This window comes from Astatotilapia calliptera, chromosome 7 (assembly GCF_964374335.1).
Source record: "Astatotilapia calliptera chromosome 7, fAstCal68.1, whole genome shotgun sequence".
Lineage (NCBI taxonomy): Eukaryota > Metazoa > Chordata > Actinopteri > Cichliformes > Cichlidae > Astatotilapia > Astatotilapia calliptera.
This window is the reverse complement of record NC_137428.1, coordinates 48,332,523-48,359,099: the sequence shown is the minus strand read 5'-3', so window position 1 is coordinate 48,359,099 and position 26,577 is coordinate 48,332,523. Positions and strand designations below refer to the sequence as shown.

General features: G+C 43.8%; 1 protein-coding gene across 13 annotated transcripts in view; it reads left to right on the top strand.

The window, feature by feature from the left end:
• The window catches only part of LOC113026413 (unconventional myosin-IXAb-like), a 153,062-nt gene extending 130,741 nt beyond the window's left edge, over positions 1–22,321 (top strand). For 4 of the 13 annotated variants that reach the window (XM_026175186.2, XM_026175185.2, XM_026175178.2 and 1 more), the window contains 22 exons: positions 128–429; positions 849–2,054; positions 2,696–2,780; positions 2,985–3,188; positions 5,114–5,211; positions 5,295–5,398; positions 6,297–6,520; positions 6,766–6,882; positions 7,015–7,203; positions 7,350–7,397; positions 10,963–11,074; positions 12,843–12,904; positions 13,354–13,546; positions 13,969–14,097; positions 14,211–14,316; positions 14,541–14,672; positions 14,947–15,070; positions 16,507–16,560; positions 18,250–18,270; positions 18,540–18,748; positions 19,021–19,163; positions 19,499–22,321. In XM_026175186.2, the coding sequence (XP_026030971.1) occupies positions 128–429; positions 849–2,054; positions 2,696–2,780; positions 2,985–3,188; positions 5,114–5,211; positions 5,295–5,398; positions 6,297–6,520; positions 6,766–6,882; positions 7,015–7,203; positions 7,350–7,397; positions 10,963–11,074; positions 12,843–12,904; positions 13,354–13,546; positions 13,969–14,097; positions 14,211–14,316; positions 14,541–14,672; positions 14,947–15,070; positions 16,507–16,560; positions 18,250–18,270; positions 18,540–18,748; positions 19,021–19,163; positions 19,499–19,884 (4,248 nt within the window). In that variant the 3' untranslated portion in view covers positions 19,885–22,321. The remainder of the gene's footprint in view (positions 1–127; positions 430–848; positions 2,055–2,695; positions 2,781–2,984; positions 3,189–5,113; positions 5,212–5,294; positions 5,399–6,296; positions 6,521–6,765; positions 6,883–7,014; positions 7,204–7,349; positions 7,398–10,962; positions 11,075–12,842; positions 12,905–13,353; positions 13,547–13,968; positions 14,098–14,210; positions 14,317–14,540; positions 14,673–14,946; positions 15,071–16,506; positions 16,561–18,249; positions 18,271–18,539; positions 18,749–19,020; positions 19,164–19,498) is intronic. The other 9 variants (XM_080303795.1, XM_026175179.2, XM_080303796.1 and 6 more) reach the window with 6 other exon arrangements.
• Positions 22,322–26,577: the final 4,256 nt, after the last annotated feature.

Sequence of the window (26,577 nt, the reverse complement as noted above, 5' to 3'; positions counted from 1 at the left end):
GGGGGATGAGCATCTTTTTCTTTTAAAAAAAATATTCAAAGCTTAGCTCAACATATTCAAGGATCCCCAGCCTGACTTTTTTCCCTCACATCTATTTTGTCTCACCGTGCTTTTCTTTCTCTTTCAGCGATGGTGGCGTTTCTGCCTCTTCAGGCAGTCCACCATTGACCTGAGCGTAGAGGAGGGAGCGGCGTTGTGTCTGCAGGCGGCTTGGAGGGGTTACAGAGAGAGGAGAAAGTTCCTGCACTGGCGGGATTCAGCGATCGTCATACAGAGGAGCTGGAAAAACTGCTGCCATCGGAGGGCTCTGGCAGCTACTGCAATTCAGACAGCCTGGAAGGGATCCAGGGAGAGGAGGCGTTACCACAGAACGCACGCAGCGATGATACAGTTACAGGCGAGGAGCAGAGGATACCTCGCTCGACTCAGGTGAGTGAAGGAGTTGAGCTTGTAGGTAGTTTGAATCAACTGATTAGTGTCTTTTAAATACAGCGTGTTTATTTGTATAGTTGGACTGATGCACTGACACATTAACATTGTTGCATTTAAACAAAATGCAGCCAATGAGATTTACACAGGAATTCTAACCAGGGCTACTTTGGAGACCTTATTGCTGGTTTAAAAAAAACAAAACAGTGTTGAACTTGAACACACTTCAAACAATCCAAAGGGACACCTGCGCTATCTGTCTGTATGCACAGTCTAGGATTCACAGTTGTATCTGCTGCCACCAAGTGGTGTTTTATGTGAAAATGTGTAGAAACCCAAGTTTTTGGCACAGGAAGTAAAATCATGGTGGTGCCTATGTGGATAATAGGCTTCTGTTTCCTCACTATTACTGTTTCCAGGTTTAGAGACTTCAAGGAGCAGCACGAGAGACTTGGTGAACAAACAAGTCTGTCAGCAGCGATGGAGGCAGGAAGAAGAGAGCCCGCCTCATCCGGACTGGAGAGTTATGGCCAGGACATCTCTGCACAGCTCCCCGAAGACTCTAAGTCTGTTTCACTTTATGGAGCAGAGATGGAAAAAGAAGATGACTTGGAGCGAAGCAGGAGCACAGACGAGAGCAGCCATAAGAACCGGTCGAAACGAGAGAGCAGACGAATGAGAGAGCTGGAGCAGGCACAGTTCAGCCTGGAGCTTCTTAAAGTCCGAAGTACCAGCTTGGGGGGTTCGCTGCCAGAAGACCCGGTCCCAAACAGCAGCAGCAGCTCTCAACAGGATGAGCATCACAGACATTCACCCCAAGGGTCCCCGGCTAGTCAAGGAAGTTTTGAAGTTCTCAGTGTGGAAGACATGGAAACTGAAGGCTCCGGAGGATATAGTTCTCAGCTCAGTGTACTTCAGGAACAGCCCAAGACGCTGGATATTCAACTTCAGCAGGGGCTGAGAGATTCCAACTATAATGAAAAGCCTGTGACTGAGTTGCCAAACAAAGTGGAGGCCCCGAGGGCAACTTTTTATATTGCTTCTGACCAAAGTCCAGCTCATGAACCAAAATCTGAAAGCCCCAGCAGTTCTTACAGAGAAAGAAGGGAGTCCACGTCTCGAAGGCCTGTAGTGGTGTTGATCAGTATGCAGAAAGAGAGTCCTTTGGAAGAGGGAGAGCTGCTGGCAGCCCAAACTCTAGAAAGAGCTTCTCAAACAGGAGCACCCAATGCCCAAATGACCCCTATTGCAGGCCTTGAGATAGCATCAGACAGGGAGCAGCCTCTCGGCGTTTCCACCCAAGCCAAGAGAGACATATTTGTGGTCGGTAAGTCTTCAAAGGCTCCCTTCACTCGTGGAGAGAGTCAGGAAGGTCCAGGGATTTGTTCCGCAGAGATGGACATCAAAATTGCCCTGAAGCCCACATGCAGTGTTCCTGCCGTACTCCCCACTCTGCAGGAGAGGAAGACGATTAGGTCAGCAAAGGAGGCCCCCAGCCCGGTCCTGGACACCAAACCTCCAAAGGCCCAGAAGAAGAGCAACGCCCAGACTGTGATTGTGAACATGGTGGAGAAACCCTCTAGTACTGTGTTCTCCCCACCCAGGCGCAAGCTGCCGTTCTCCAAGTAAGTAAACTGTGCTTTTGTGTTTGTTTAGCAGGGCCGAGGCGTATATTTGCCTCTCCAGAGTGCACTGAAGCTATTTAAATGGACACACCTGCAGTGCCTCTTCTGTTTCGATTGAATGGAAGAAAACTCCTCAAAGCAAACTGTTTACCTCGTGGTCTATTCCATGGAGGGGGTGGAGGGGTCTTTATCTGCTGGAAGGGAGAATCTTTTTGAGTTAGCCAGGACAAGCAGGAGGCGTGTAGAGTGAATAGTCCCAGTGGATAGTTGCACAGTTGTGTTAAGCTAGGTCTTCATATGGTGTCAATAGAACAACCTGGGCCAGATAGGTGCACAGTTTCATCCCTTGGAGCTGGTGAACATAACCCTTAAATATTGTGATGGCCAAAAGAAGATGCTTAAGAAGAATTGCTTAAAGAAGATGCCAAAAATCAACTCACTTAATCCGAGTCATTTTATTTTGAAAGTGCAATATGAACAGCTGCAAGCCTGCAGTGCTGTTTAAAGGCTAATGATTCATTTCCCCAAATCTGTATCACCAGTTTTCCTTCATTACAAAAAAAAGTCGACTTCATTAGCGCTTTTTAAAGAGACCAGTTAACTCAAAGTAGGACCTTTTAAACTGTGGTGATTTGATGCAGGTCCGATAAGGATTTGGTGAACCAGGAACGATCTCTCGCCATGTTCAGAGATGATTCCAAGTCTGCTGGATCCAGAAGCAGAGAGGTAGGAGCCTGCAGCTTCTACACATCACTTTAATTTCATTTGCACATCGTAATTATTGTTATCTTTACTCATTCAGTTCAGACTCAAGATTGAGATTTTTATTTACTTTGAGTCAAGTTTAAGACACAAAACAAGTAAATACAAGCACGCCAACAAACACACACATACACACACAGCTGATATATTCTTATGGTTGCCTGGAAGCAGGTGGGCCGCCCCGGCCCCAAAAAGAAAGCCCGAATGTCCCGGACGCGCTCCGACTTCCTGACTCGCTGTAACTCAGAGGGGGCGACCCAGTCGGATGACGATGATGAATACTACATCCCCGCCCACTCCTGCACGCTGCCCCCCTCTCTGTCTCCCCCACACTCCCACCCCGACGCTGACTGTCACAGTGACTCCGAGATGGTAAAATACCGGGTCTGCGGCGGTCACCTGACCTCCGTGCGAGTAACCTGTCCACTTCGGTCCCCCTCTCTACCTTCTTCTCATGTGCATCTGGCCACACGACAGGGGGACGAGCCTTTTAACACTGCTAACCCCACTTTCAGTTTTTCAACGCTGTCAGACCAAAAACATGTTTCTCTGCTAAATATGGCAGCGCTGTTTGTGTTTTTCCTCAGTGCTGATAAAGGTCACTTGGTGCTGTGAATGGCCTTGCACACTGCTTTGGTGGCTGCTAGTTTGAAACTAAGTCCAAGCTTCTCGACCACACTACCGTTTTCACTTTGCTCTATCAGCTAGTTTAATTCAGATAATATGTGCTTTGCAAAAATGTCATCATCCTTAAATTATTCAGACAGGTTCTAAATGCAACAGGGTCACTTCGCTTGCATTGTTTCATTAGATACAAAATTTACAGATTTACAGAGTGAAGTGCAAAGTCATCAAGTTTTGAAAGCTCATAATTATTCGTAACCTGAACCTATTATGCTTTCCTATATTTCCTGTGATATATACTCATTGGTCATTAGTTACCTTGCCTTCTAAACTGATGAATTCATCGTGGCACAGATTCAGTACGGTGCTAGAAACACTTCCTGGAGATTTTGATCCATCTTGACATGATAGTGTCACGCATAAATGTGCTGCATATTCATGATTCTAATATGCCGTCGCACCACATTCCAGATGTGCTCTGTTGGATTGAGATCTGGCGACTGTGGAAGTCGTTTGAGTGCAGTGAGCTCACTTTGATGTTAAAGAGAGAATTTCTGCTTTGTGACGTGATGGAAGCACACTGTGGTTTTAACAAGCAGCTATTTGAGTCGGTGTGTAGCTCCAGCCCTGAATATGTAATGAAACAATGAAGGAAGCTCATATCAAACATGTCCACAGATCAAGTAATCCCTGCAAGCCTAAAGCGTGAGCTTCAGACTGCTCTAAACCCTCCATCTCAGACGTATTACAGAGGATAATATCATCTCTAATATGGTCATCTCAGCACAGAAGCCACACCCACCTGCCATTTAAACCTTTTGTCTGTGAGCGTAAGCCAATCAAAAGAAAGATGCGTAGGTCAAACACTGAACTAATGACCTACAGCAAGGGCAAGACTACAGAATGGAGCTTGGCTAGAGAAAACGGTATGTGTAACAGTGTGGAGCTAAAACTGAGCACAATAGGTTCACAATAGTAGAAGATGTAAAAAACAGCTCAGTGGTATCTGTGAATGAAAATTCAACATGATAGGTGAAGCCTCAGCTTATCTACCTGTGGTTGTCCCCCTCACCATGTTAAATTACAAATCCTCTTAGACCAAACTGCTCACAGTTTTGCATCTGTCATGAAGGAAAAATAAAATGCTAAAACTCAGAATGAGTTTATTTAGATATTCTTCTTTTACAGCACTGAACGCAGACTGTCCCAGCGCAAACTTGTTTGACTCGTGTGATGTGGTCAAAGACGTTGTTCTCTCATATTCTGACCTCCCAAACTTGACCCGTCCTTGAAACAAAACATCTCGTATTGCACTGCACGGCACTGCTCCTGCATGCTGGAGCCAATTAAAGCTGGACCAGAGTAACTTCTCACTAACAATGAGATTTTCCTACACAGTCTAACACATATGACTTCTGTTTGCCTATCACACACTCTCATTATCAGGCCTGTGCATGTTTATGGTGCCGATTTTTTCAGTTTCTTCACATGAAGTTAATGTGATCATTTATTTATTCGAAGTAGTAATTTAGTAGTTGTAGTTTTGCAAATAAACTCTGCTAAAACCATAAAACTCTGCAGAATTCTTAATCAAAACATGTCACAGTCGTGTCAGCTGACAGATTATAAATATGTTTTGTGGTCTTTCTCACTCACTGTATCTTTCTCTCCAGTCGTCTCACAAAGACCAGAAGAAAATCCATAAGACCATGTCATCAGGGGACTTGGGCAAGATGGAGATCCTCAGGAAAACCTCCAGTCAAGATGGAAGGTAGATCTTCCTCAACTTTCTCTTGTCACATCTTACTTTTTATGCTAGATGTTGAAGTTTTTTGTTTTGTTTTGTTTTTTCAGCAGGATGAGAGGGAAGATGCGATTCTGGAGTAAAACGAAACACAGTGAGAAAAAACTGTCAAGGGAGAAGCAGGCCATCATGAGTGAAGTTGGAGAAACACATGGTAAAAATAAAAGCTATTCAGCATGCCACATACAGCCTCTGAGCAGATTTATAAGCATGCAAACGCTAGATGTGCTCACAATTATCTCTGAACTGTAAATAAAAATGAAATACGTCACCTGATTAGCTCTGGACAGCCTCAGCATTGCTGCTGTTTCTAGATCGCTTTCTGGATCTTCCTCTTGCTTTGTGATTTCTTCATGGATGTGGATATGCAGAGAACAGCAGGTTTAATATGAAGGATCATTGCTGGTGATGAGAGAGCTGTGTCTCAGCAGTTCAAGAGTTTCAAAGCTTAAAGGCAGAGCAACCAGGAGCACACTAGTTTTTAGTCAGTTGCAATCACATTAACAAAAGTCACCTCGAGGTGCTTTCTATTGTAAGATAAAGACCCAACAATAATACAGAGAAAACCCCAACAATCGGATGGCGCTGTGAGCAAGCACTTGGCGACAGTGGGAAGGAAAAACTTCCTTTTAACAGGAAGAAACCTCTATCTGAACCAGGCTCGGGGAGGGACGGCCATCTGCCATCTGATGAGAGAAGACTGCAGAGAGAGATGGGCCTCTGACACAGATCACCAGGCACAAGTGAACAGGACCGATCCATAAATAGCAGCTGTGTTAAATGTTGAAAAAGACTTCCAAGAGGAGCTCTACTTCCAGAATATCCTGGTCACACCCATGTGCGGTACACACAAGTGAATAAAAACAGGATCAGAGCTGCAAGCATGAATTTGTTCTGGCAGTAAATTTGAGACATGGTGTAATAAATTTGTGAAGAGTAGAAGTGCACAGTATAGCATAAGGAATAGTCGTTTTTAATGGAAAACAAAACAAAAAAATTGTGTATTTTATTCCTAGATGAATTAAGCCTAAACCTTTGGTGTCTTTGTGTAGCAGAAGGCCCATCTCCTCCTCACAGTCCAGATTTGGAGGCGGCTTCATCTCGGGGGGTCAGAGACAGTAAGGAGAACAAGGAGCCGTCTCCCAAAATGAAGAGACGTCGCAGCGTGAAGATCAGCAGCATCGCTCTGGAACCTGCCCAGTGGCAGAATGACGCGCTGCACATCCTCACCTCGGCCCACGACTATCGCAGCATGAACGACTTCCTCATGAAGAAGGTGAGAGGGCAAAGGCCGCACACGCCTCACTGACTCACACAAAGAGCAGTGTTTGTGTGTTTTCGCTGTTCATAGAGTTGTAAGGGTTACCTCGTAGTACGTAACGTTTAAATTCTCATGCAGCGTGTCGTATGTGGTTGTCTGTGTAAATTAAACATCAAACAGAATTAAAGGAACAGTTCACCCCAAACTCCGATTCACATATTGATCCATATAGATTATTTTGGTGTGCTTCGCTCCCTCAGATTGCCGATCTTGATTCTGAAGATGGTAAAAAGGACACCATGGTGGATGTTGTTTTTAAGAAAGCGCTGAAGGAATTCAGGATCAACATCTTCAACTCGTACTCCACTGCCCTCGCTGTGAGTCTGACACCCTCTTTTACTCTGTCATTGCTGTCACACGACCAGGAAGATTTTAAAAACCGAGATGCTGCCACTTAAACTAGATTTACATTTTCTGCGTCCTTTCCTTTCTTTTTTCCTCGCCACCAGATGGATGATGGTAAAAGCATCCGTTACAAGGATCTGTACGCATTGTTTGAGCACATCCTGGAGAAGACGATGCGTATGGAGCAGAGAGACTGGAGCGAGTCACCCGTGAAGGTGTGGGTCAACACGTTCAAGGTGTTCCTGGATGAATTCATGACGGAGTATAAGCCCATGGAGGGAACCATCGGCAGGGTAAGACCAGTAACATCTGGATGAATTCATTAAATGATAACAGAGAAATTCTTTCATAGGATATAACATCATAAAATTGCTAATCTTAAGGCATTACTGGTAAGAAATACAGAGAAAACAAATTTTGTCATGTTTGCTTTTTTCAGGCTCCAAAACGAGAACGCAAGAAGTCAAGGAAGAAGGAAACTGATATTGTGAGTTTGTTAGTTTCAAAGAAAAAATTACTTTCATACCATCAATCATAAAAAGCAGATATTGCAACCAGTTCTGCAAAGATTTAAAACAGGGCTTCACAAACCTGAGTGGTAGATACTAGGGGTGCAACGATACACAAAATTCACGGTTCGGTTCGATACTTTGGTGTCACGGTTCAATATTTTTTCGATACAAAAAAAATGTTCATGCCTTTTTAATTTGTCATTTATTAAACTTATAAATATATATTTTAACTCAAAATTACAGTTTTTAAATTTAATGTTGCTGAAACAAAAGTAATTAAAAAAATAAATCTGATTGAGGAATCACTCATCTTTGGAAAAGAGAGTTTATTACAGAGAAATGGCTCTTCCCAAAATAAAAGCAATACTATACACTTCTTCTGGGCTATATTCTCAGCAGCATATTGTAGCGGGTCAGGGCTGTTCGGGGTTCTGTTTGTACAGTTATGTTTTGTTTATGTTGCCATAGTGACGGGTGACGCCCTCTCGCTGCGACGGTGTGTCCTTCCGGGGTCAGAGGGTGCCCTGTGTGTTGTTGTTGCTGTGTGGTTGCCGCGCTGAGCAGTTAGCTAGCGGCAGTGTTCTTCTGCAGATGTCAATAAACGGCTGTGCTCCCTGGCTAGCTCACGGGAAGCAAGACCAAACGACACCTCCGTTTCCTCCTTGTCTGAGCTCGCCACATTGGTGTCAGAAGTGGGATGATGGTGGCACCCCATGTTCTGACCCGAGTGACTTTTCCCCCGCCGGTCATGACCGGCCGGTGCGCCAAAAGAAGGCACCTGGACATTTGCAGGACTTTGTGTGGGGTAATGGGGTCGTCGGGGACGACTGACCCCTTAGGTGGGGGCTATGTAGCGGGTCAGGGCTGTTCGGGGTTCTGTTTGTACAGTTATGTTTTGTTTATGTTGCCATAGTGACGGGTGACGCCCTCTCGCTGCGACGGTGTGTCCTTCCGGGGTCAGAGGGTGCCCTGTGTGTTGTTGTTGCTGTGTGGTTGCCGCGCTGAGTAGTTAGCTAGCGGCAGTGTTCTTCTGCAGATGTCAATAAACGGCTGTGCTCCCTGGCTAGCTCACGGGAAGCAAGACCAAACGACACCTCCGTTTCCTCCTTGTCTGAGCTCGCCACATTGGTGTCAGAAGTGGGATGATGGTGGCACCCCATGTTCTGACCCGAGTGACTTTTCCCCCGCCGGTCATGACCGGCCGGTGCGCCAAAAGAAGGCACCTGGACATTTGCAAAGTGAAAGCAAAAAACAAGCGCAAATTCAAACGCGATTTGAATATGTCACATATTGACAGTGGCTCACCGATGCCAATGACATAATTACCCAGCTACATTTCCGAAAGAATGCAAAAGCATTGACATATTTTTCCTTCCTATGATAGCCCGACGGGCAGGGCAGAGATAGATTTTGGTAACCCGACTGGAAAAATCGCTAGCCCCGGGACGTCGGGCTAGCGATTTTGCAAGCCCTGTGTTACAGGCATGGCCCTTTAAGGATGAAGCCTGATGGGAAATGTATTCGGGATGTGTGTAGCGGGACTGCCTGGTGTGTGTGTGAAGAGAGAGAGCGGAGAAGGGGAAAAAGTAACGGTTAGCTACAGAAGAGACGAAAAGAAAAGAAATAAAAGGAATATAATAACTCCCTCGACAGCCAGAGTTGTGTCGGCGATGCTCGCTGTGAGTAAACTGTTTCAGCCCACTGTATGCGGTGTTCGTGCCTTAGAGAAGAAATAAAGTTCGGTGAAGCAGTTTCCTACGCCTCCTTCGATCTTTTTGCTAGCGGAGTTGACCTGTATAGTAAGCTGTTGCCGGCTACGAGTCAGTTACGGAACCTTCAAGTAACTGCCAGAGGTTTCCTTACTACGGTCGGGGCCGCGGATCTGGCGCGGTAACACCTGTATCTGATTGAGGAATCGCTCATCTTTGGAAAAGAGAGTTTATTACAGAGAAATGGCTCTTTCCAAAATAAAAGCTATACTATACGCTTCTTCTGGGCTATATTCTCAGCAGCATATTGTAGCGGGTCAGGGCTGTTCGGGGTTCTGTTTGTACAGTTATGTTTTGTTTATGTTGCCATAGTGACGGGTGACGCCCTCTCGCTGCGACAGTGTGTCCTTCCGGGGTCAGAGGGCGCCCTGTGTGCTGCTGTTGTTGTTGCTGTGCGGTTGCCGCGCTGAGCAGTTAGCTAGCGGCAGTGTTCTTCTGCAGATGTCAATAAACGGCTGTGCTCCCTGGCTAGCTCACGGGAAGCAAGACCAACCGACACCTCCGTCTCCTCCTTGTCTGAGCTCGCCACATTGGTGTCGGAAGTGGGATGATGGTGGCACCCCATGTTCTGACCCGAGTGACTTTTCCCCGGTGCGCCAAAAGAAGGCACCTGGACATTTGCAGGACTTTGTGTGGGGTAATGGGGTCGTCGGGGACGACTGACCCCTTAGGTGTGGGCTATGTAGCGGGTCAGGGCTGTTCGGGGTTCTGTTTGTACAGTTATGTTTTGTTTATGTTGCCATAGTGACGGGTGACGCCCTCTCGATGCGACGGTGTGTCCTTCCGGGGTCAGAGGGTGCCCTGTGTGTTGTTGTTGCTATGCGGTTGCCGCGCTGAGCAGTTAGCTAGCGGCAGTGTTCTTCTGCAGATGTCAATAAACGGCTGTGCTCCCTGGCTAGCTCACGGGAAGCAAGACCAAACGAAACCTCCGTCTCCTCCTTGTCTGAGCTCGCCACAATATTAAACATATCAGGTCCCCATAAGGAGAATCATGTGCTAACGGCTGTCTAAATGACTCGGGTAAAGTTTGTAGCATGCATGCTTGTTGTTTTTGTCTGCTTCCACTTGTCTTTGCACTAGGATGATGTCGGCGTAAATGTGCAGTCATATTCGTTGTGTTCCCACTAGTCCTATCAGCATTAATCTCGTTGAAATGATGTTAACGCCACAACACGGCAAATCTCCGTTAACGAGCTACCCCTGCATGGGGCTAGACGGCCAACACGTTAACGAGCTAACTGCGCTAACACACTAGTTCCCACCCATGTAATTGAGCATTGCGTGGCACATCCAACATACTGTTTTACTTTAGTCCATGACGCGCTTACCTTCAGGGTCATACTTCACATGAAAACCAAAATAATTCCAAACGCCAGATCTGAATGAGGGTGGGGGAGGTTCAATTTGCCATGTTGCAAGGATAGCTTAACTTCTGTCTCGCTAGCTTGCCCTGCGCTCTTCCTTCTGGCAATGCTGTCTGTGTTGAACGCTCAGTGGATCTTCGCTCGACAGTGCAGCCTAGGCGGAGTAGTCGAACGCAGATTCACTGAGCGCTCAACACAGACAGCATCGTCAGAAGGAAAGTTGATAAAATAAATTACAAATTTTGTATTGTTCAATACATATGCGTACCGAACCGAAAGCACTGTATCGAACGGTTCAATATCGATACGAGTATCGTTGCACCCCTAGTAGATACAGACATCTTTTATATGCAGTCTCTGCTTCATATGTCAACTGAGCTGACTGGCAGGTCTGCTGCCCCCTGCAGGTGGAGGAACACAACGGCCACATTTTCAAGTCCACTCAGTACAGCATCCCCACCTACTGCGAGTACTGCTCCTCCCTCATCTGGATGATGGATCGAGCCTGTGTCTGCAAACGTAAGCACTACACACAGAACACATCTGTCCAAAACACACATTTAGGAACTGAAGTCAAAGCTCCAGTTTACCCTGCCCAGGACAGGTCACCAGGATACCACCCTGGAGACAGGCCTGGGGTAGGGACTCGAGAGCGAGCCTCTGTGGCTCAGCTATGCTTAGTTAAAAAAAGCTCCTTGGGTCCGCCCTCATGTGGAGGGCACAGGAGGTGCTGTAGGATTTTTTTGTTCCAGCTTTCAAAACTACTTTGTGGTTGTCATTGGGGAAAAAAGGTTAACTAACCAGAAACCCTTCAGCATGGTGGGGGTACAGTGTTTTAGCTTCCAAAAATAAAAATGAAGACCAAATAACGAAGGAAGTGTTGCCATGTGTCAGTGCCAAATTATCCTTATTAGAGCCTTATGTTTATTAGAGCAATGTCACAAAGTGTGGCTCACAAGACTGTTGAATTCTCAGTTTGTTAGTTGGCCTCGAGGAGATAAAACATCACATCTAAATTATCTACAGTCCATCCACCCATATACACATCCATCCACCTTTTTTGTGATGCTTATCTGGGTAAAGGTTGCAGGGGCATCAGTCTAAGAAGAGGTACCCAGGCCTCCTTCCACCCATCCACCTTCTCCAGCTCTTCTCAGGGAATGCTAAGACGTACTTGAGCTGGCCGAGAGACATAACCTCTCCAGCATGTCCTGTGTCTACCCTGATTGTTCTCCCAGTGCGCAGGAGTCATCCTTATCAGATACCCAAACACCTCAATGTGAAGGAGCAGCAGCTCCAGTAGAGAGCGGGGTCCACCCTAGACAGGTCGCCAGTTTATTGCAGGACTAAAGCAGAGGCAGACAGCCATTCACACATATGGCATATTTATCATCACCAGCTAACCTGACACGTATATCTTTGGACTGTTGATGGAAATCCAGGGAGAGCTCATGCAGACTCATGGAGAAAGCAGGACATAGTGGATAGTGAGTGGGTAGATTTGAACACAGGACCTGCTTGCTTGGAGGCAACAGTGCTAACCACTGCACAATGTTTCTGGTCTTAAAGTGAAATATAAACAGGTGCAGCAGGCATTTTTATCTTTAAAACTGCAGGGATAAGAGCTACGTGCATAACGTCTGTTATCTTAATGCAAAATCATAGTGAGGTGACACTTTTCAGCACTGTTGCTTTAGTTTTTCTGTCAGTAACTGTCAGCTGTCCGCTGGTCAGTTTAAAATCAAGCATTAAGCTGTCTGCCCAGGATCTTTCTCTCTCTCTCTCTCTCTCTCTCTCACACACACACACACACACACACACACACACACACACACACACACACACACACACACACACACACACACACACACACACACACACACACACACACACACACAAAAATACACACCAGCCGCAGATCCTAATGTTCTCCTAACTCACTTACCACACCACTCACACTCAAAACTGTGTAGTTTTTCTTTCCACTCACATGGCAGTCCTTACACACACACACATACGCAAAAAACTAACACACTTTCCCTGCGTGCCTGAGTGTCTGCAGAATTCGATTAAACCTCCCTCTCCTTTCATGAGTCCGTCTTCGATCTAGTTACAGAGCTCCATCTGCACTCTCTGAGAGCAGACATCCCATCCCGGCTCTCTGCCGCCTCCACGCTTGCCCTAGCCTTTGAGGTGGTAAATGTCTACAGCACCGACTGCCGCTGTCGTGACTGTGAGGAGTTTGTAGAAATGCCTCCCGTCTGATTGTCGTTTGTTTTGTCTACAGTGTGTCGCTACGCCTGCCACAGGAAGTGCTGTTCCAAAATGACCACGAAGTGCAGCAAGAAGGTAGGTGGAGTTCCTTTTTTTATGTGACACTTGTTTTAAGATGACACGGGTTCTCTCCGCCGTTCAAAATATGTAGCCAACAATCGAAATCACAGCGCAGTATAATCATTAGCTAAAATAATCACCTTTTGCCCTTTTGGTTTATTTTGTGGTTTGATGTCGTCTGAATGTGTTACAGTATGACTAAAGGAGTTTGTATCAAGTTTTTCTCCATTAATCCTACTGAAAGAATTTTAGCCCTGAAAGAAAGGAAGTCATAATAAATAAAAAGTCCCGTGCGTCATCAGTACACACAGATGTTTACCAGCTTTAGGTAGATATTACTGTATAATGCAGATGGGAGTTTACGTTTACGTCATCCTTCATCATCGAGCTGTAACGGTCACTGGTCTGTGCAGCCTGCCAGTGGTTCAGTTTAATGTGCAGCATTATTTACGTTTGCAAACAAGTACGACCCGGAGCTGTCGTCACGGCAGTTCGGCGTGGAGTTGTCGCGTCTGACCAGCGAGGAGCGCACCGTACCCCAGCTGGTGGAGAAGCTCATCAACTACATCGAGATGCACGGCCTCTACACAGAGGGCATCTACAGGAAGTCGGGCTCCACCAATAAGATCAAAGAACTCCGACAGGGGCTGGACACGGGTGAGGCTGACTCACAGATCAATGAGACACACATTCCAAATACATATTACAGGATTCCTGCCGGGGCGTTTAAAAGTGTGAAACAAGTCTGAAAGTCAAATTGAGAAAATAAAGATCCTAAAAAGTACGTGTCGCCATCCTAATGAGCTGGTTTTATGGGTGAAAATGTGTACTGTCATAAAAATGTGGTTTAGTTGGTGACTAATTATCACTAATTACAAAGTACAGCTGAGACAGATGGCACTGTTATGGAAAAAAAGGAATTTTTAATGAGGACTAAAAGCTAAAATAAACTTGAATCCTGCCAGTTTTCGTGGCCGTTTATTAAATGATTTTTAAACTACATGTATGAACTACTGCATCATTTGGACCAAAGATCAAAGAGAAACCATGTTAACTTGTCTGAAATCATGCTCTTTCAGATGTCAGCAGCGTGAATCTGGATGACTACAATATCCACGTTATTGCCAGTGTGCTCAAACAGTGGCTCCGTGACCTGCCAAGCCCTCTCATGACCTTTGAACTCTACGAGGAGTTCCTGAGAGCCATGGGTAAACTCATGCTTATGCTCTTTACCGTCTGTTTGCTGGTTTTCAGCCCAGGACCGAGTTAGCTTGAAAAAATGCGTTTGCCTGAACTCTGTGGTGTTTTTCTGCCTTTTCAGGTCAGCCAGACAAGCGGGAGGTGATCAACGGAGTGTATTCTGTGATCGACCAGCTCAGCAGGACACACCTCAGCACACTGGAGCGCCTCATCTTCCATCTGGTCAGGTGAGTGATGACTTGAATCAATATGACCAGGCAAACAGCTTGTGCCTGGAAAAAAGGGTTTTATAATAAGATCTGAATCATGTTTTTGAGCATCAGGTCGAAGCTGCAGAGGTTTCAGGGCCTATTATATATATTATTATTTTCACTAGTCGTCAGACACACTGGATTAGAGCTGTGTTCAGTGGGAATTGCACATCAGGATTAAAAGTATTATGCTGTTACAGGATTGCCCTGCAGGAGGAGACAAACAGGATGTCAGCCAACGCCCTCGCCATCGTGTTTGCTCCCTGCATCCTTCGCTGCCCCGACAGCATTGACCCACTGCAGAGCGTCCAAGACATCAGCAAGACCACAGCGTATGTTCACAAACTGACCCTGCAATTTTACAGTCATTATTCATTAAATGCCAGAAACCTGGTATACTGCTGTAATTACAGCTTAATAACATCTAAATGTAACTGCATCTTTGGGCTGATGTCAACAAAAAAAACTTCAGCCTCTTACATTTTGAAAAGGGGGTTTTCAAGAAAAACAAACATCTCCTTATCCAAGTGTGTCCAAGCCTATCATAGGGTACCAGAGCATCTCTGCTCTGTTTGCTTCCAATTTAAATGGCTCTCTGGTCCGCAGGTGTGTGGAGCTGATCATCAACGAGCAGATGAGCAAGTACAAGGCTCGTCTGAAGGACATCAGCAGTCTGGAGTTTGCAGAGAACAAAGCCAAGAGCAGGCTGACCCACATCAGGAGGTCCATGGTAAGATCAAAGTGCAGTAGGTGTTAGCATAGAGGCTGAGGTTGTCATTGAGCGAAAGTTTTTTATTTTTTATTTACTCCTTCCTCTCACTCCTCATCAAAATGGATCCGTTTTCAGCTCCACGAGCAGCTGGCATGGTTGTCGCCATGGCAGGAGTTCATTCCTGTGTGTTTCTTTACATGTGTCATCAACACTTTTTGCTGTGTTTTTCTTACACATGCAAAAAGGTGACCCAAAAAAAGCATTTGAAGGGGATGGACACTTGTTTGAATCATTCATTTGTGAATTATTCTGCTGTAATAATACCTCACAGGAGTTTAATTCTTTACGTCAAAGGTCTCTTTGGGACACATAAGATCATTTATACCAGGGAAACAATAACCTCAGAAGAAAAGTGTAAAGTTCTCAAAAGCACCCTAGTGGACTGACGTACTTTCCAACTGCGTAGTTTTAGTAAATGGTGATGATGCAGCCACTATTCATGCAAGTAATCGGCAAGAAACTGAGATAAGAGGTTCATTTAGGCAAAAAAAGCTACAAAAGATTCAAAATTGGAGAAATTGAAAATTTCAGCAGGAAGCAGCTCATGCCTAAATACAGTATGTAACATTATACAGTATACCTTCTATTACATGATTTCACCCAGGAATGCAATTATTGTACTCCCTAAGGAGCATCCTGCTGTGTAATCTGTCTTTCTGGAAAGCATTATTCGGGAAGATGAGCTAACTTGTGCTTCACAGGACAACCAAATTCCTCCAGCATCCACATGGATCCACACTTTCCAAATAAGAGTGTTTTTTAATGATTTGCAGGTTCAGAGCTATCTCGCCTGGATTTGTTCTTATAGGTAGAGCATGTGTAAAGTGCCACACGTCCATGGTTGTTGTTTTCTGGGCCAGATCTGGTCAGCCAGTCACAGTAGACCCTAGTTCCCAACTTCCCACAGCAGACCCTTGTTGGGCTCTTACATAGTTTTTGCTGTCATAAAACTGCAATGCACCAAGGACAAAAAACAAAAGCAAAGACACATTAACTGGTGAGAGAAACAGAAATGTCTGAGTTTTATCTTTGTTGAAAAGTGAAAGGTGAAAAGTCGTCTTTTGAGGCTGTTACAAAGACTTGCATTCAGCCTAGTATGAATCATGAATTCACGTTTGCCCACTTAGGAATTTCCTGTTAATTAACTTTTTAATCGAACCTCAGCATTGTTCAGTTGCCTATCAATTCCTCCCTCGGCGTCTTTTTACACTGGGTATTTTCTGGTTGGGAAGATTTCTTCAGATCTTTCTCTTTCTAACCAACTGTAGCTCATTTTAATCTGGAAACCTCTTTTGACCTGTAAAATAACCAGATCCATACTAAAATGATAACCTTCACCGCTCCTTAATCCTAACCTGTCCTTCCTCCTTTCCTCCCCCACACCCTCCTTCCAGAAACCCGTACTAATTGCCGTTAGGTTTATGAGCATTACCCGCACTACCACCCCGGTATGTATGCCCCTCCCACAACATGTACCCGCCCACCACCAGTCCTGTCCTGTCCATCAGTCTCTTAATTCCGTCCACTCATGCCGTCTGTAACACCACTCATCTCATATACCTGTAAGCTACTTCTATGTCAGGTGTCTGACTCTTTGTTTGTGTTGCTGTTTTGTTATCAGTGGGTTGGCTAACATGCAGCGCAGCAAATCATACAACACCAGAAGTCTTTCAGCTGGCATTGTTATATCGTTTATTATAGCAACGTGGCCTCTGGCAGCCAGGTCGGGTGTTTGTATTAAATAATTAACATTGCTGGTAATCATTTTCTCACAGTTTCAGTTGTAATTTGAAATAATGTATGTAATGTATGTCTTCTGTTTAGCAACTGATTATTGATTATATTGATGATAATCAGAAGTATAGGAAGGTGGAGAGGGTCTGTAAGCACAACTGTACTCAAATAAAAACATTAGCTCGTTTATTTATTGTATTAATATTAAGTATTATTACGTTTAATATTAGCTATAAGTTATTGCTTCAATTCTTTTTAAATATACTGGTTTGTCGTCATCATTAGCAGTATATCAAAAGAGGCCGACTTCAACATCATAAAACTGTATAAAAGAGATGGATGTAGCCATTGATGAACTATTTTAAATCAGGATTTTTTTTTATTGGCCAGCAGGGGGCAGCTCGTCTGGTTGCCATAAGAAATCAGACTGTAGAAGTCAATGGGGAAAAACGACCTTTTTGCTACAGTCATTTATGACCTCAGTAAACATTTTCTTCATACCCTTCATAAAGCCTGGTGTTCATCTTAGACTACAAGAGACGGCAAAGCAGCTTGTGCTTTAGCTAATGGCTGCTTTATGTTCACAGCAGTCCACAGCTACATGAGGATACGGTGTCCGTAGTTTCTCTGTCTCTGGTTTCAAAAAGCCTCGACAACAGCAGACGAAATGTTCAAATTGACGCTTTAAATCAATGGCTGCTACAGTCTAAAGTTGACTTTACAGTCAAGCAAAAGTTGAACAACTGACCTTTAAGTCAAATAAGCCACAGCATTTTAAACACAAAACAGTGTTTATGTGCAGTGTAGCCTCTCCAAGCATTGTTGTTTGTATAAACTGTATTTATACACTACATTGTTTCTCAGATAATGTACTGTAGCTTTGTTGTTTGTGTAGATTTAATTATTAATATAAACATAAATAGTGATGTTCTGTGAAGTCTGGAGGGAGGCAAAGTAAGCCATTATCTTGACTAGTACATAGTAAGCATATATATATATATATATATATATATATATATATATATATATATATATATATATATATATATATAGCTACATCCAGATGTTCCATAGGAGACATCTTCTCACATTAAAAGACTTTGTGCCGTGTTCACACTTGACGTTTAACATTTCCAAAAACAAACTGCACTATAAATAAACCCTGAAAATAGAAAGCATATGCTTTCGGCTACGAAAGCATTGAGGCTAACTTAATAACATCAACTATTTCAGGTTAGCAGAGCTGCATCATAAGCAGTAGTGTGCATTTCTACAGCTTCACGGCTGCCGTCACTGTTCTTTAATCACTGCTGAATGTTTATGCTTCTCTCAAAAAAGGCAGCTCACTAACTGTAGCCCCACTGATCGCTCTTTGCTTTCTGTTTCTGTTTTACAATGTACAGCCTAACACAGCTAAAGTTAAGGTAATGCCAACCTGTGTGTGTGTATGAAGTGATTGTGTGTAACTGTTCGTAGTGATTATCACCTGACCTCATAGTCTTTCTTTTTAGCAGTGATGTGGTGAACTGTGCTCAGTCTATCTAGTCAGTATGTGGTCAGAGCATCCACCTACACCTGTAGCAGCTTAGCTTTGTGTGCTTCATCACTGTCTCTCCCTGAACATTCTGGTCACTTTGGACTTCCGCTAACACACTGTCTCTATAAGCGTGTGTGTGTGTGTGTGTACTTGCAGAGCAAAAGCCGTGTTTGGCAAAGCACCACCCACACGACCTCACCTCCTCTCAGCCCCAGAGCGCCCTCTGGGGTTGATGGAGAAACTGCCGTAGGAGGAGGAGGAGTGGAGGACGCAGCAGAGGCCGTGCTCAATGACCAGCAGGAGCTGGCGATGCAGCAGGAGGAGCGAATCCTCGCAGAGCAGATTGAGAGTCTGCAGAAAGAAAAGTATGCCGTTTCTGTGGTCATACTGTTACATTTAAGTTGTGCATTCCTGTTACACATGTTACATATTTAAAGTCAGACAACAGTGCAGGCTTTAAAACCACCTAAAAACTAATGTAACTAATGTCACCTGGAAACTCAGAGCAAACATAAAATTTATTTTTGTTCTGTCTTGTAGCTGCCGTGTGCTTCTATGTGGATGGCTTTGGGTCAGTTGCATACAGTAATAAATATCCCAAAACTTAAAATATGACCTTTAATGTGTCTGTCAACAGGGAGGAGCTGACCTATGAAATGTTGATCCTGGAGCCGCGAGCATCCGATGATGAAACTCCTGAATCTGAAGCCTCCATCGGTACAGCAGACAGCTCAGAGAATATCACCATGGATACGGAGGGAGCCACCTCTGACCCCTCTGGTGCGTGTCAGTGTTTGTGTTCATGTTTCAGTCCCTGCTTACTGTGACTAACTGCAGGTAACGATGTAATCCAAAGATCCTATATAAATGCTGCCAACTCACACTCTCACTCAACCTTCATCATCCTTATATTCGTTTAAGGTAATGGCTTAATGGCTCCAGGTAAAGTCAGCTAATCATATTCTATTTATGTCTAATAAAGGATAACCATGTGAAATTGTCTACATGAAAGTAAATTTTCCTAATTTTGTAATTCAATTAGTTGCTTTTTGTGTAATAAATAATAATAATAACTCTCTCTTATCACTGCCATCTTTGTGTGTTCTTCTTCACAGATCGCGGCACAATCCGATCCAGAAAGTCAGAGGCGAAGAGCAGGCGAGCTCTGCGACGCCAGCCCGACTCCCAGGATTCAGCAGACTCCACTTCCACCGTCTCCTCCTATCACCCTTCCTCCTCTCTCTCCTCCAACGCGTCTGGTTCTCCTTCCCCTCACTACAGGTTCCGTTCCTCCTCCTCCGGGCCCTTACTCACCTCCTGCAGCCTGGGGACCCCTTTGGCTGAGGCAGAGGGGGGCCAAAGTACCGGGAAAACGCGGCACAGGCTCAGGCTGAGCCGCAGCTCGCCACGGGAGCCCTCGGGAAGCCATCGGAGGGAGTCGGACTTCGGCTCGGGGCCGCAGCAGCTGGTTCTGTACGGCAACAACGAGTTCATGGTTTGACCCCGAAACGACCATTCGCGGGAGGCTGAGTGAGAACGGGAGGAAGACGAGTTTAGGGCAGAATGAGGCTGGTCATGGGGCAAGGTTTACGCCAAGAGTCGCCTGTTGCCCCTCCTTGGTGCCCAGCCTTACCTCCTCCCTTGGTCCAGTCAAAGCAGGAAGGCGATTCTGACAGAGAGGGACAAAAACAGCAGCTGGTCACTGAAGGATGACTGACGACTAATGTGAAATCTGGAGAGAAGCAAAAAGACAAGTTTAACTGTGTTCGCTGATCCTCTGATCTGAACCGTTTGACCCCTGCTGGAGCCCCAGGGGTCAGTCAGAGGAGAGGGAGGGGTGGGGGAAGAGGAACGGAAGGACGGGTGGCGAGACACAGGACACCACACCCACACCTGCAAAGCCAAACCTTTCAGAGCCTCGTCTTTATTTTTTAGCATGCGGGCAGATGGTGAAAGCCCCCCAAAAGAAATGTAGCCATACTGACCGAACTGGCGGACAACCAACTTGTCTGTAACCAGCACCAAGCTAAGTCTGCTTTTCTCGTTTACACAGGACACACCAGCCAAGAGGCTGCATGCTTCTCCATCACAATTTTTCTTCAGTTTGAAGGAACTGTCTCTTACAGCTGTATGTTAATTATTATTATTATTGTTATTATTATATTAAAGAGGAGGAAAAAAGGTGTACATAAAGAGACAGTCCAGTGCTGCTGCTGGGTTGCTGGGTTGCTCATCGGTGATCAGTCTCTACGGCCTGTTTTGCAAATATAAGTATCTGAAATTCAGGTTCCACTTTTGTTTCTGTGTCGGTTCTCCTCTGTTTACTGCTGGCTTCTCTCTTTTTTAATATTACACAATGAACAGAGAGCACTTTGGTTGCACTCTTGAGTCGTAAAAGAATTTGGAAAAAAAAATGAAAGAAAAAAAAGCCACCAACCTGCGGTTGTAGCGCAGAGCGTCGGGTGTCACGCGAACTTGACCTGAGATGTCAGTCAGCCATACGTGTTTTGTTCTGTCTTTCTTTGCCCGCAGCCTTTTATTACCCCCCACCCCCACATTTCAGAAACATCAGTGTTACTGCGTCAGAACTTGAATTTTTTCTCTTTTAATATATATTATTGCTGTATTATAGTGTACATGTTGGTATTGCTGTCAATAGTTTTTGTTCAGATGAAAGCCATCGTTTTGTTTTTTCTTTCCGATCTTTATTATTTGTTGGAGTGAGTGAACGAGTGAATGATCCCTTCCATTTTTATCAGCTCCCACTTTGTGCATGTTTAGCCTCTCCTCCGTAAATATGCTTAATGGAAGGACTGAAAAGAAGAAGCAGCTCTACATCCGTCGTGTGACACTAAAACTAACTGATGTGAGCTTACAAGGGTTAGTCTGAGCTTTACTGCACCTGTGGGGAAACACTTGCACTCATCATGCACTCAAACCGTCCGCGATGTCCTCTGAGCCATGCCTGTTCTTCTTCTTCACCAGTACAGTAGCTCCTCTTCTCTCCCGGCTCTGGCTGTGATAAGTAGCATTTAATCTGCCTGTTAACCTGTCAACAAAAAAAAACTAGTAGCAACTAACTCAAACCGTCCGTGTGTTTCTGCATATTCTTCCTCTCTTTCCTGTCTCTGTCCATAAAGTATCCAAACAGTATCCGTGTGATGTTGAGATTCTTCTCAGTAGCTAAACAGCGATCATGTCTCCGTGATAAAGCTGCGATCTCTCTTTGCTTGCCGCGTCTCTGGAGGAACTTTAAAAGCTGGAAGTCTCAGTGATGATTTAGTGTGTGTTTTTTGGTTTTTTTTAGTATCACTTTGAACCATTTAGACATTAAAAAAAACCTGTTTTCGGAGTTGAGCTGAAAGGGCATGGCTGATTCTGGTCAAATGTCTTTTAGCTGATATTTGATGGGATGATGTTTGTTGTGTATGTCTAAGCTGTCCATGTGGAGAAAAAAGAAGAAAAAAAAGGAAAAAGTGAATGTACCTATCACTGGAAGGCATGCTCTGCTTTCTTTGGTTGTTTTTTGGTTTTGTTCCTCTTTTATACACAGTGTATGTGCTATTTATGATCATGCTTTTGGGATGTACATTGATTTAAAAAGAATCTGTTATAAAAAGGTGTTATAAAAGGATATATTATCCTGTGTACGGTTCATTATCTACTATTACTCATGGCGACATTTTAGCAGGCCATACTCAGTCACTCATTTTTTGTGCTATAAAGCAAAAAGCAAAAAAACAAAACAAAAAAAAAAGCCTTGTGTCTGTCTGCGCCACTCTGGACACAGTTATCACAGTATGTATGTATAAGGTGCGATTTGTGTTACATTTCCTCTTTTTTTTAATGATATAAACATGTCTATGGTTGTAAGAAGAAAAAAAAGACTTTATGAGGGAAAATCCATCTGCTTATTAAAAAAGCAAAATTGCAGCCAAGCACGAGTGAGTTGAGTCATCTTTTGAACCTGACTTCACGAACCAAAAGAAGCTCACACAATCATTCACTCGGTCAACACCAACAAAGATCCAACCTGAAATAAAATCACAAGAGACGTCTTCGCTTGTGCAGAGCCCACCTGCAGTACCACCACCCACCACTAGTGGGAACTGTCCCACAGTTTGAGAACCTAAGAGGAACGTATAAATCTTTAAAATAAACATTTGTTGTTAAGGAAGCATATTAATTCATTGAGCTAGAGGGCTTTCATCTACTCCAGATATTTATGAATTGTCATTTATGTTCTGTGACGCGCAAGGGCGTAGATTTGGTTTTGGCATTGGTGGGGACGGATGATTCAACCACTGAACTCTGCCCTGTTTCTTTTTCTTTTTGTTTTTGTTTTGCTTCTTAATAAAAAGAGGAGAAATATACTTGCCTACATATACTATTCTACGTGCTTTTAAACCATTTAAAATCACAATTCATAGTTTTATATGTGAATTATATAATGTTAAATTACTATTAAACAAATGACTAAGTATTTTAGGCTTTAGTGTACTTCAGCCATAATCCATATAAATCAGGTATCATACAAAAATAAAAATAGCTTCAAATACAGTCATGACAATAAAAGAATATGACTTTAAGGACTTAACATCATTACTTCAGTTACAGTACACCAACATCTGTTATACTTTGGCACTAAGGGAACACTGAATGACCTGCTGGTTTTTGTCCAGAAAACTACTCATCTAAGATTACCACAAAGTAAAAGATCTCTCAGCAAAATTATGCAACAGTTTAGGCACAATTGCCCCGATCAAATCAGTGAGCTGAGATTTTCTGTTCAAAACATGAACTACTGTTACAGCGACAGACATGGACTACTGGTGTCCCACACAACAACTCGATGTCCACTATGTGAAGGAGCCAAACACATGCCTGCTCCTCTCGTTAACTGAGATAAACTGCTGGCATATTTGTTTTACATCTATACTGTCCAGTCTCTCCTGGTGGACATACAGCAGCATTGTTTAATCTCATTTGAGTCATTGTTGACCTTAGCCATCTTTTTAGTCTTCTGAGAGCACTGAAGCTTCTTTCAGCCTCAGTACCTGCGTTTTATCCTCAGATTACAATTATTATTCTGTGCTTGATGTGCCTCACCTTTGGCCCTGGCTCTTCCCCTCTGACTGCACTAGGACATATTGCTACCTGATAAAATAACACATTGATTCGTGCCATATAAAAAGTGAGACATGTCAATTCAGATTCTTTGTCAAATATACACTAGTGAATCAATTTACATCAGCAGCCTAACAATTATTGTCATGATAATAAATACTAGTTAATCTATAGCACCAAATCATCAGTCAGTCACCTGTGACCTCGCCTCTTCACCTCTGTCTGAGCTACAACATGGCAGAGCTGCCTCTGTCACCTGATGAATAACAGTGAGACATTCCACATACATGCAGTCACATATGTGCCTCATGATCCAATTTCACCTGTGATCTTGCATCACCATTGCTCTCTGAGCTTTGTGTTGGTTCTTCTGTCACCTGACAAATAGGACATACATGACAATAAAATGTGGAGCTGCTTCAGTGTTTCTGTCAATTTGTGCAGATCTTGACTCATCAGTAATGTTTGCAGGGTGAGTGCATTTTTAAAACAATTTGTGCAAACTGCAATACAAGGTGGATATTTGCAAAATCATGACTACCTCATGACATTTTGTCTCAAAAATTAACCCTATGAATATGTCAGTACCATTAGGATGAAATTATTGTGTCACCAACATTTTAACGTTAGACATATAATTTTAACAGCCTCTGTAAACTAATATCCTGACTTGCTCAAAGCTGCCGTTTTCTCTGACAGTTTCAGTCAAAATTAGAAATGCTACTCTGAGACTGAGAGAACTAATAGTGCTGCATGTTGTGCAGTTAGTTTTCAAAACACATTATTCGTGGTTACATACAATTTTAGACTGATGTGGGCCAAAGCCTAGCATAGCCTGTAATGTTATTATGACGGACACATTTTATGAGTTAATTTGGCTTTAAGTGACTTACAGGTTTCTTTGAAAAATACTTATATCCGGGTTCTTCCTTTTTGCTGCCATCCTCCTCGCAGCGCAGGTTTGCCGCTGCTAAAACTAAACAGAGCTCCATGAAATGCACAGCCAATCACATTGGCCATATTTGTCACATGAGGTAGGACTCCAGTAGAGGACGTAATTTAACTCTTTCTGCACCGCTGGGTGAATGAGACGTTGACAGATCGTTTTTGTTTTCTTTCTATCGGGTTTGATTTTCTTTACTCGAATAGATCAAATTATTGGTGGGGACAATTCAATAATCTGGTTCAGCGATTGGTGGGGACATGTCCCTTCCGTCCATGCCAAATCTACGCCCTTGGTGACGCGTCATTGGGCTGTAGTGTAGTGCAGTGTTTTCCCAACCACACATAGGTGTGCCGTGGAGGATTATCTGGTTTCACCTGATTAGTACTCTAAGCAATCGGCGTAATGGGCAGAGCAGTTACATTATCTTCTACTAAAGGGCAGTACAACCTGCTCTAATTAAATTGGTTGCCAACTGCCAGTAAAACAGAAGAAGGAAGAAGAAATTACATAATAGTCATAATGTCAGGCAACGCAGTGCGTATAAGGAATAGATAAATATTTGAAAAGAAAAGGTAGTCAATCTGACCTGGGTGCTGGAGAAAATTCTTACCCAAATGAAGGCCCTAGCATGAGTAGTGGTCAGAAGAAAGCGAGAAGGGCATACTCGGGACAAACCGAGCCAATTCAAAACAAAAACTATCAATATGCTTTTGTGGCATTTTTGTTTGGTGTGATTTTTCTGATGTGAAATATGTGCTGTGGCTCCAAAAGGTTGGGAAACACTGCTCTAGTGCCACCATCAGTGCAGAGAAAGACATGGAGGGTGCGAGAGGGTAAACCAGATGAATAAAAGAAAAATTAGAATTTATTAACACAGAGTATTTCTTTTCTACAACAGTTATCCAATAAGATTTGCTCCAGAGGAAACAGGGGAAACTGCAATCAGAAACAGTTACATAAGCTTTTTGTGTTGGCACCACACCTTCTCACCTCTGTGATCGTCTTCATGCTGATGTGTTTTGAGTGATGTGTGGTATGTTTTTTTTAAGCTCAGGTTCAGATAGAAAAGGTCTGAATACAATATATTGATTTTTACGTTATAGCCTAATAGTGAAGGGATTTTTTTCTCCAAATTTTATCTAAAATAACATAATGCGTTAAAGCCACGTACCACTGAATTACTCATATAATTATCCGAGTACATAAAAAAGAAACAAAAACCAGCCTTATTTTAAGTGAATGCATGATACTTTCACAACCACAGTGTGAAAAACTAAGTGCACCCTTTGCACTTCCATAGGAATAAAGAGAGTAAGTAGCAGAAAATGTCACCTCCTCTATAAAAGCAGAAGTTTTGTCTGTTTGCAGGTCTGGAGCACTCAGGTGTTTGTTAACACAATGTGAAGAAGGAAAGGCATCGACAATGGTCTTAGAGAAGCAATGAGCTGCTGCACATCAACCTGCAAAGGTTATACATCTATGGTCCAGTGAGAAAGATTATTCACAGCTGAAAAATAGTCAACAGAATGTCCCAGTAATTTCAACCCAAGGTCTGATTTCTAAAAAAACAAAACAAACAAAAGACATGGCAGTACAGCCTGAGGAGGTTTTGGTCAGTCACTTCAAGGTCCCCAGCCCAAATCACCATCCCCCCGCCACGGTGCCTGACAGTTGATAAGAAGTGTTTGTTATGCTGCATTTAATTTTCTCTAAATGTAGATCTGTGCATTTTGGCCAAACGTCTCCGCTTCGCTCTCGTCTATCCAAAGGACATTGGTTCAACAACTCTTGTGGTTTGCTCAGATGCAACTTGGCAAACCGAAGAATACCAAAGTTCTCTAACGTGTGAGTCAAGTGTGTCCAACGGTTAATGCTTGGAGAAAACTGGGTTGTGCAACAGGACAATGGCCCCAAGTGCAGCAGCAAATCTACAATGTCTGAAAATGAATGGATCAAGGTGCTGCAATGATCCAGTCAAAGTCCAGATCTCAGCTTGACTGGAATGCTGTGTATGAATGAAACACCATAAAGCTCAGTGAACCGAAACAGACTAACCGCTGTGAGAGCGGACCACAATTTCCTCACTACTATGTGATAAAGTCACACAGTAAATAATTACAT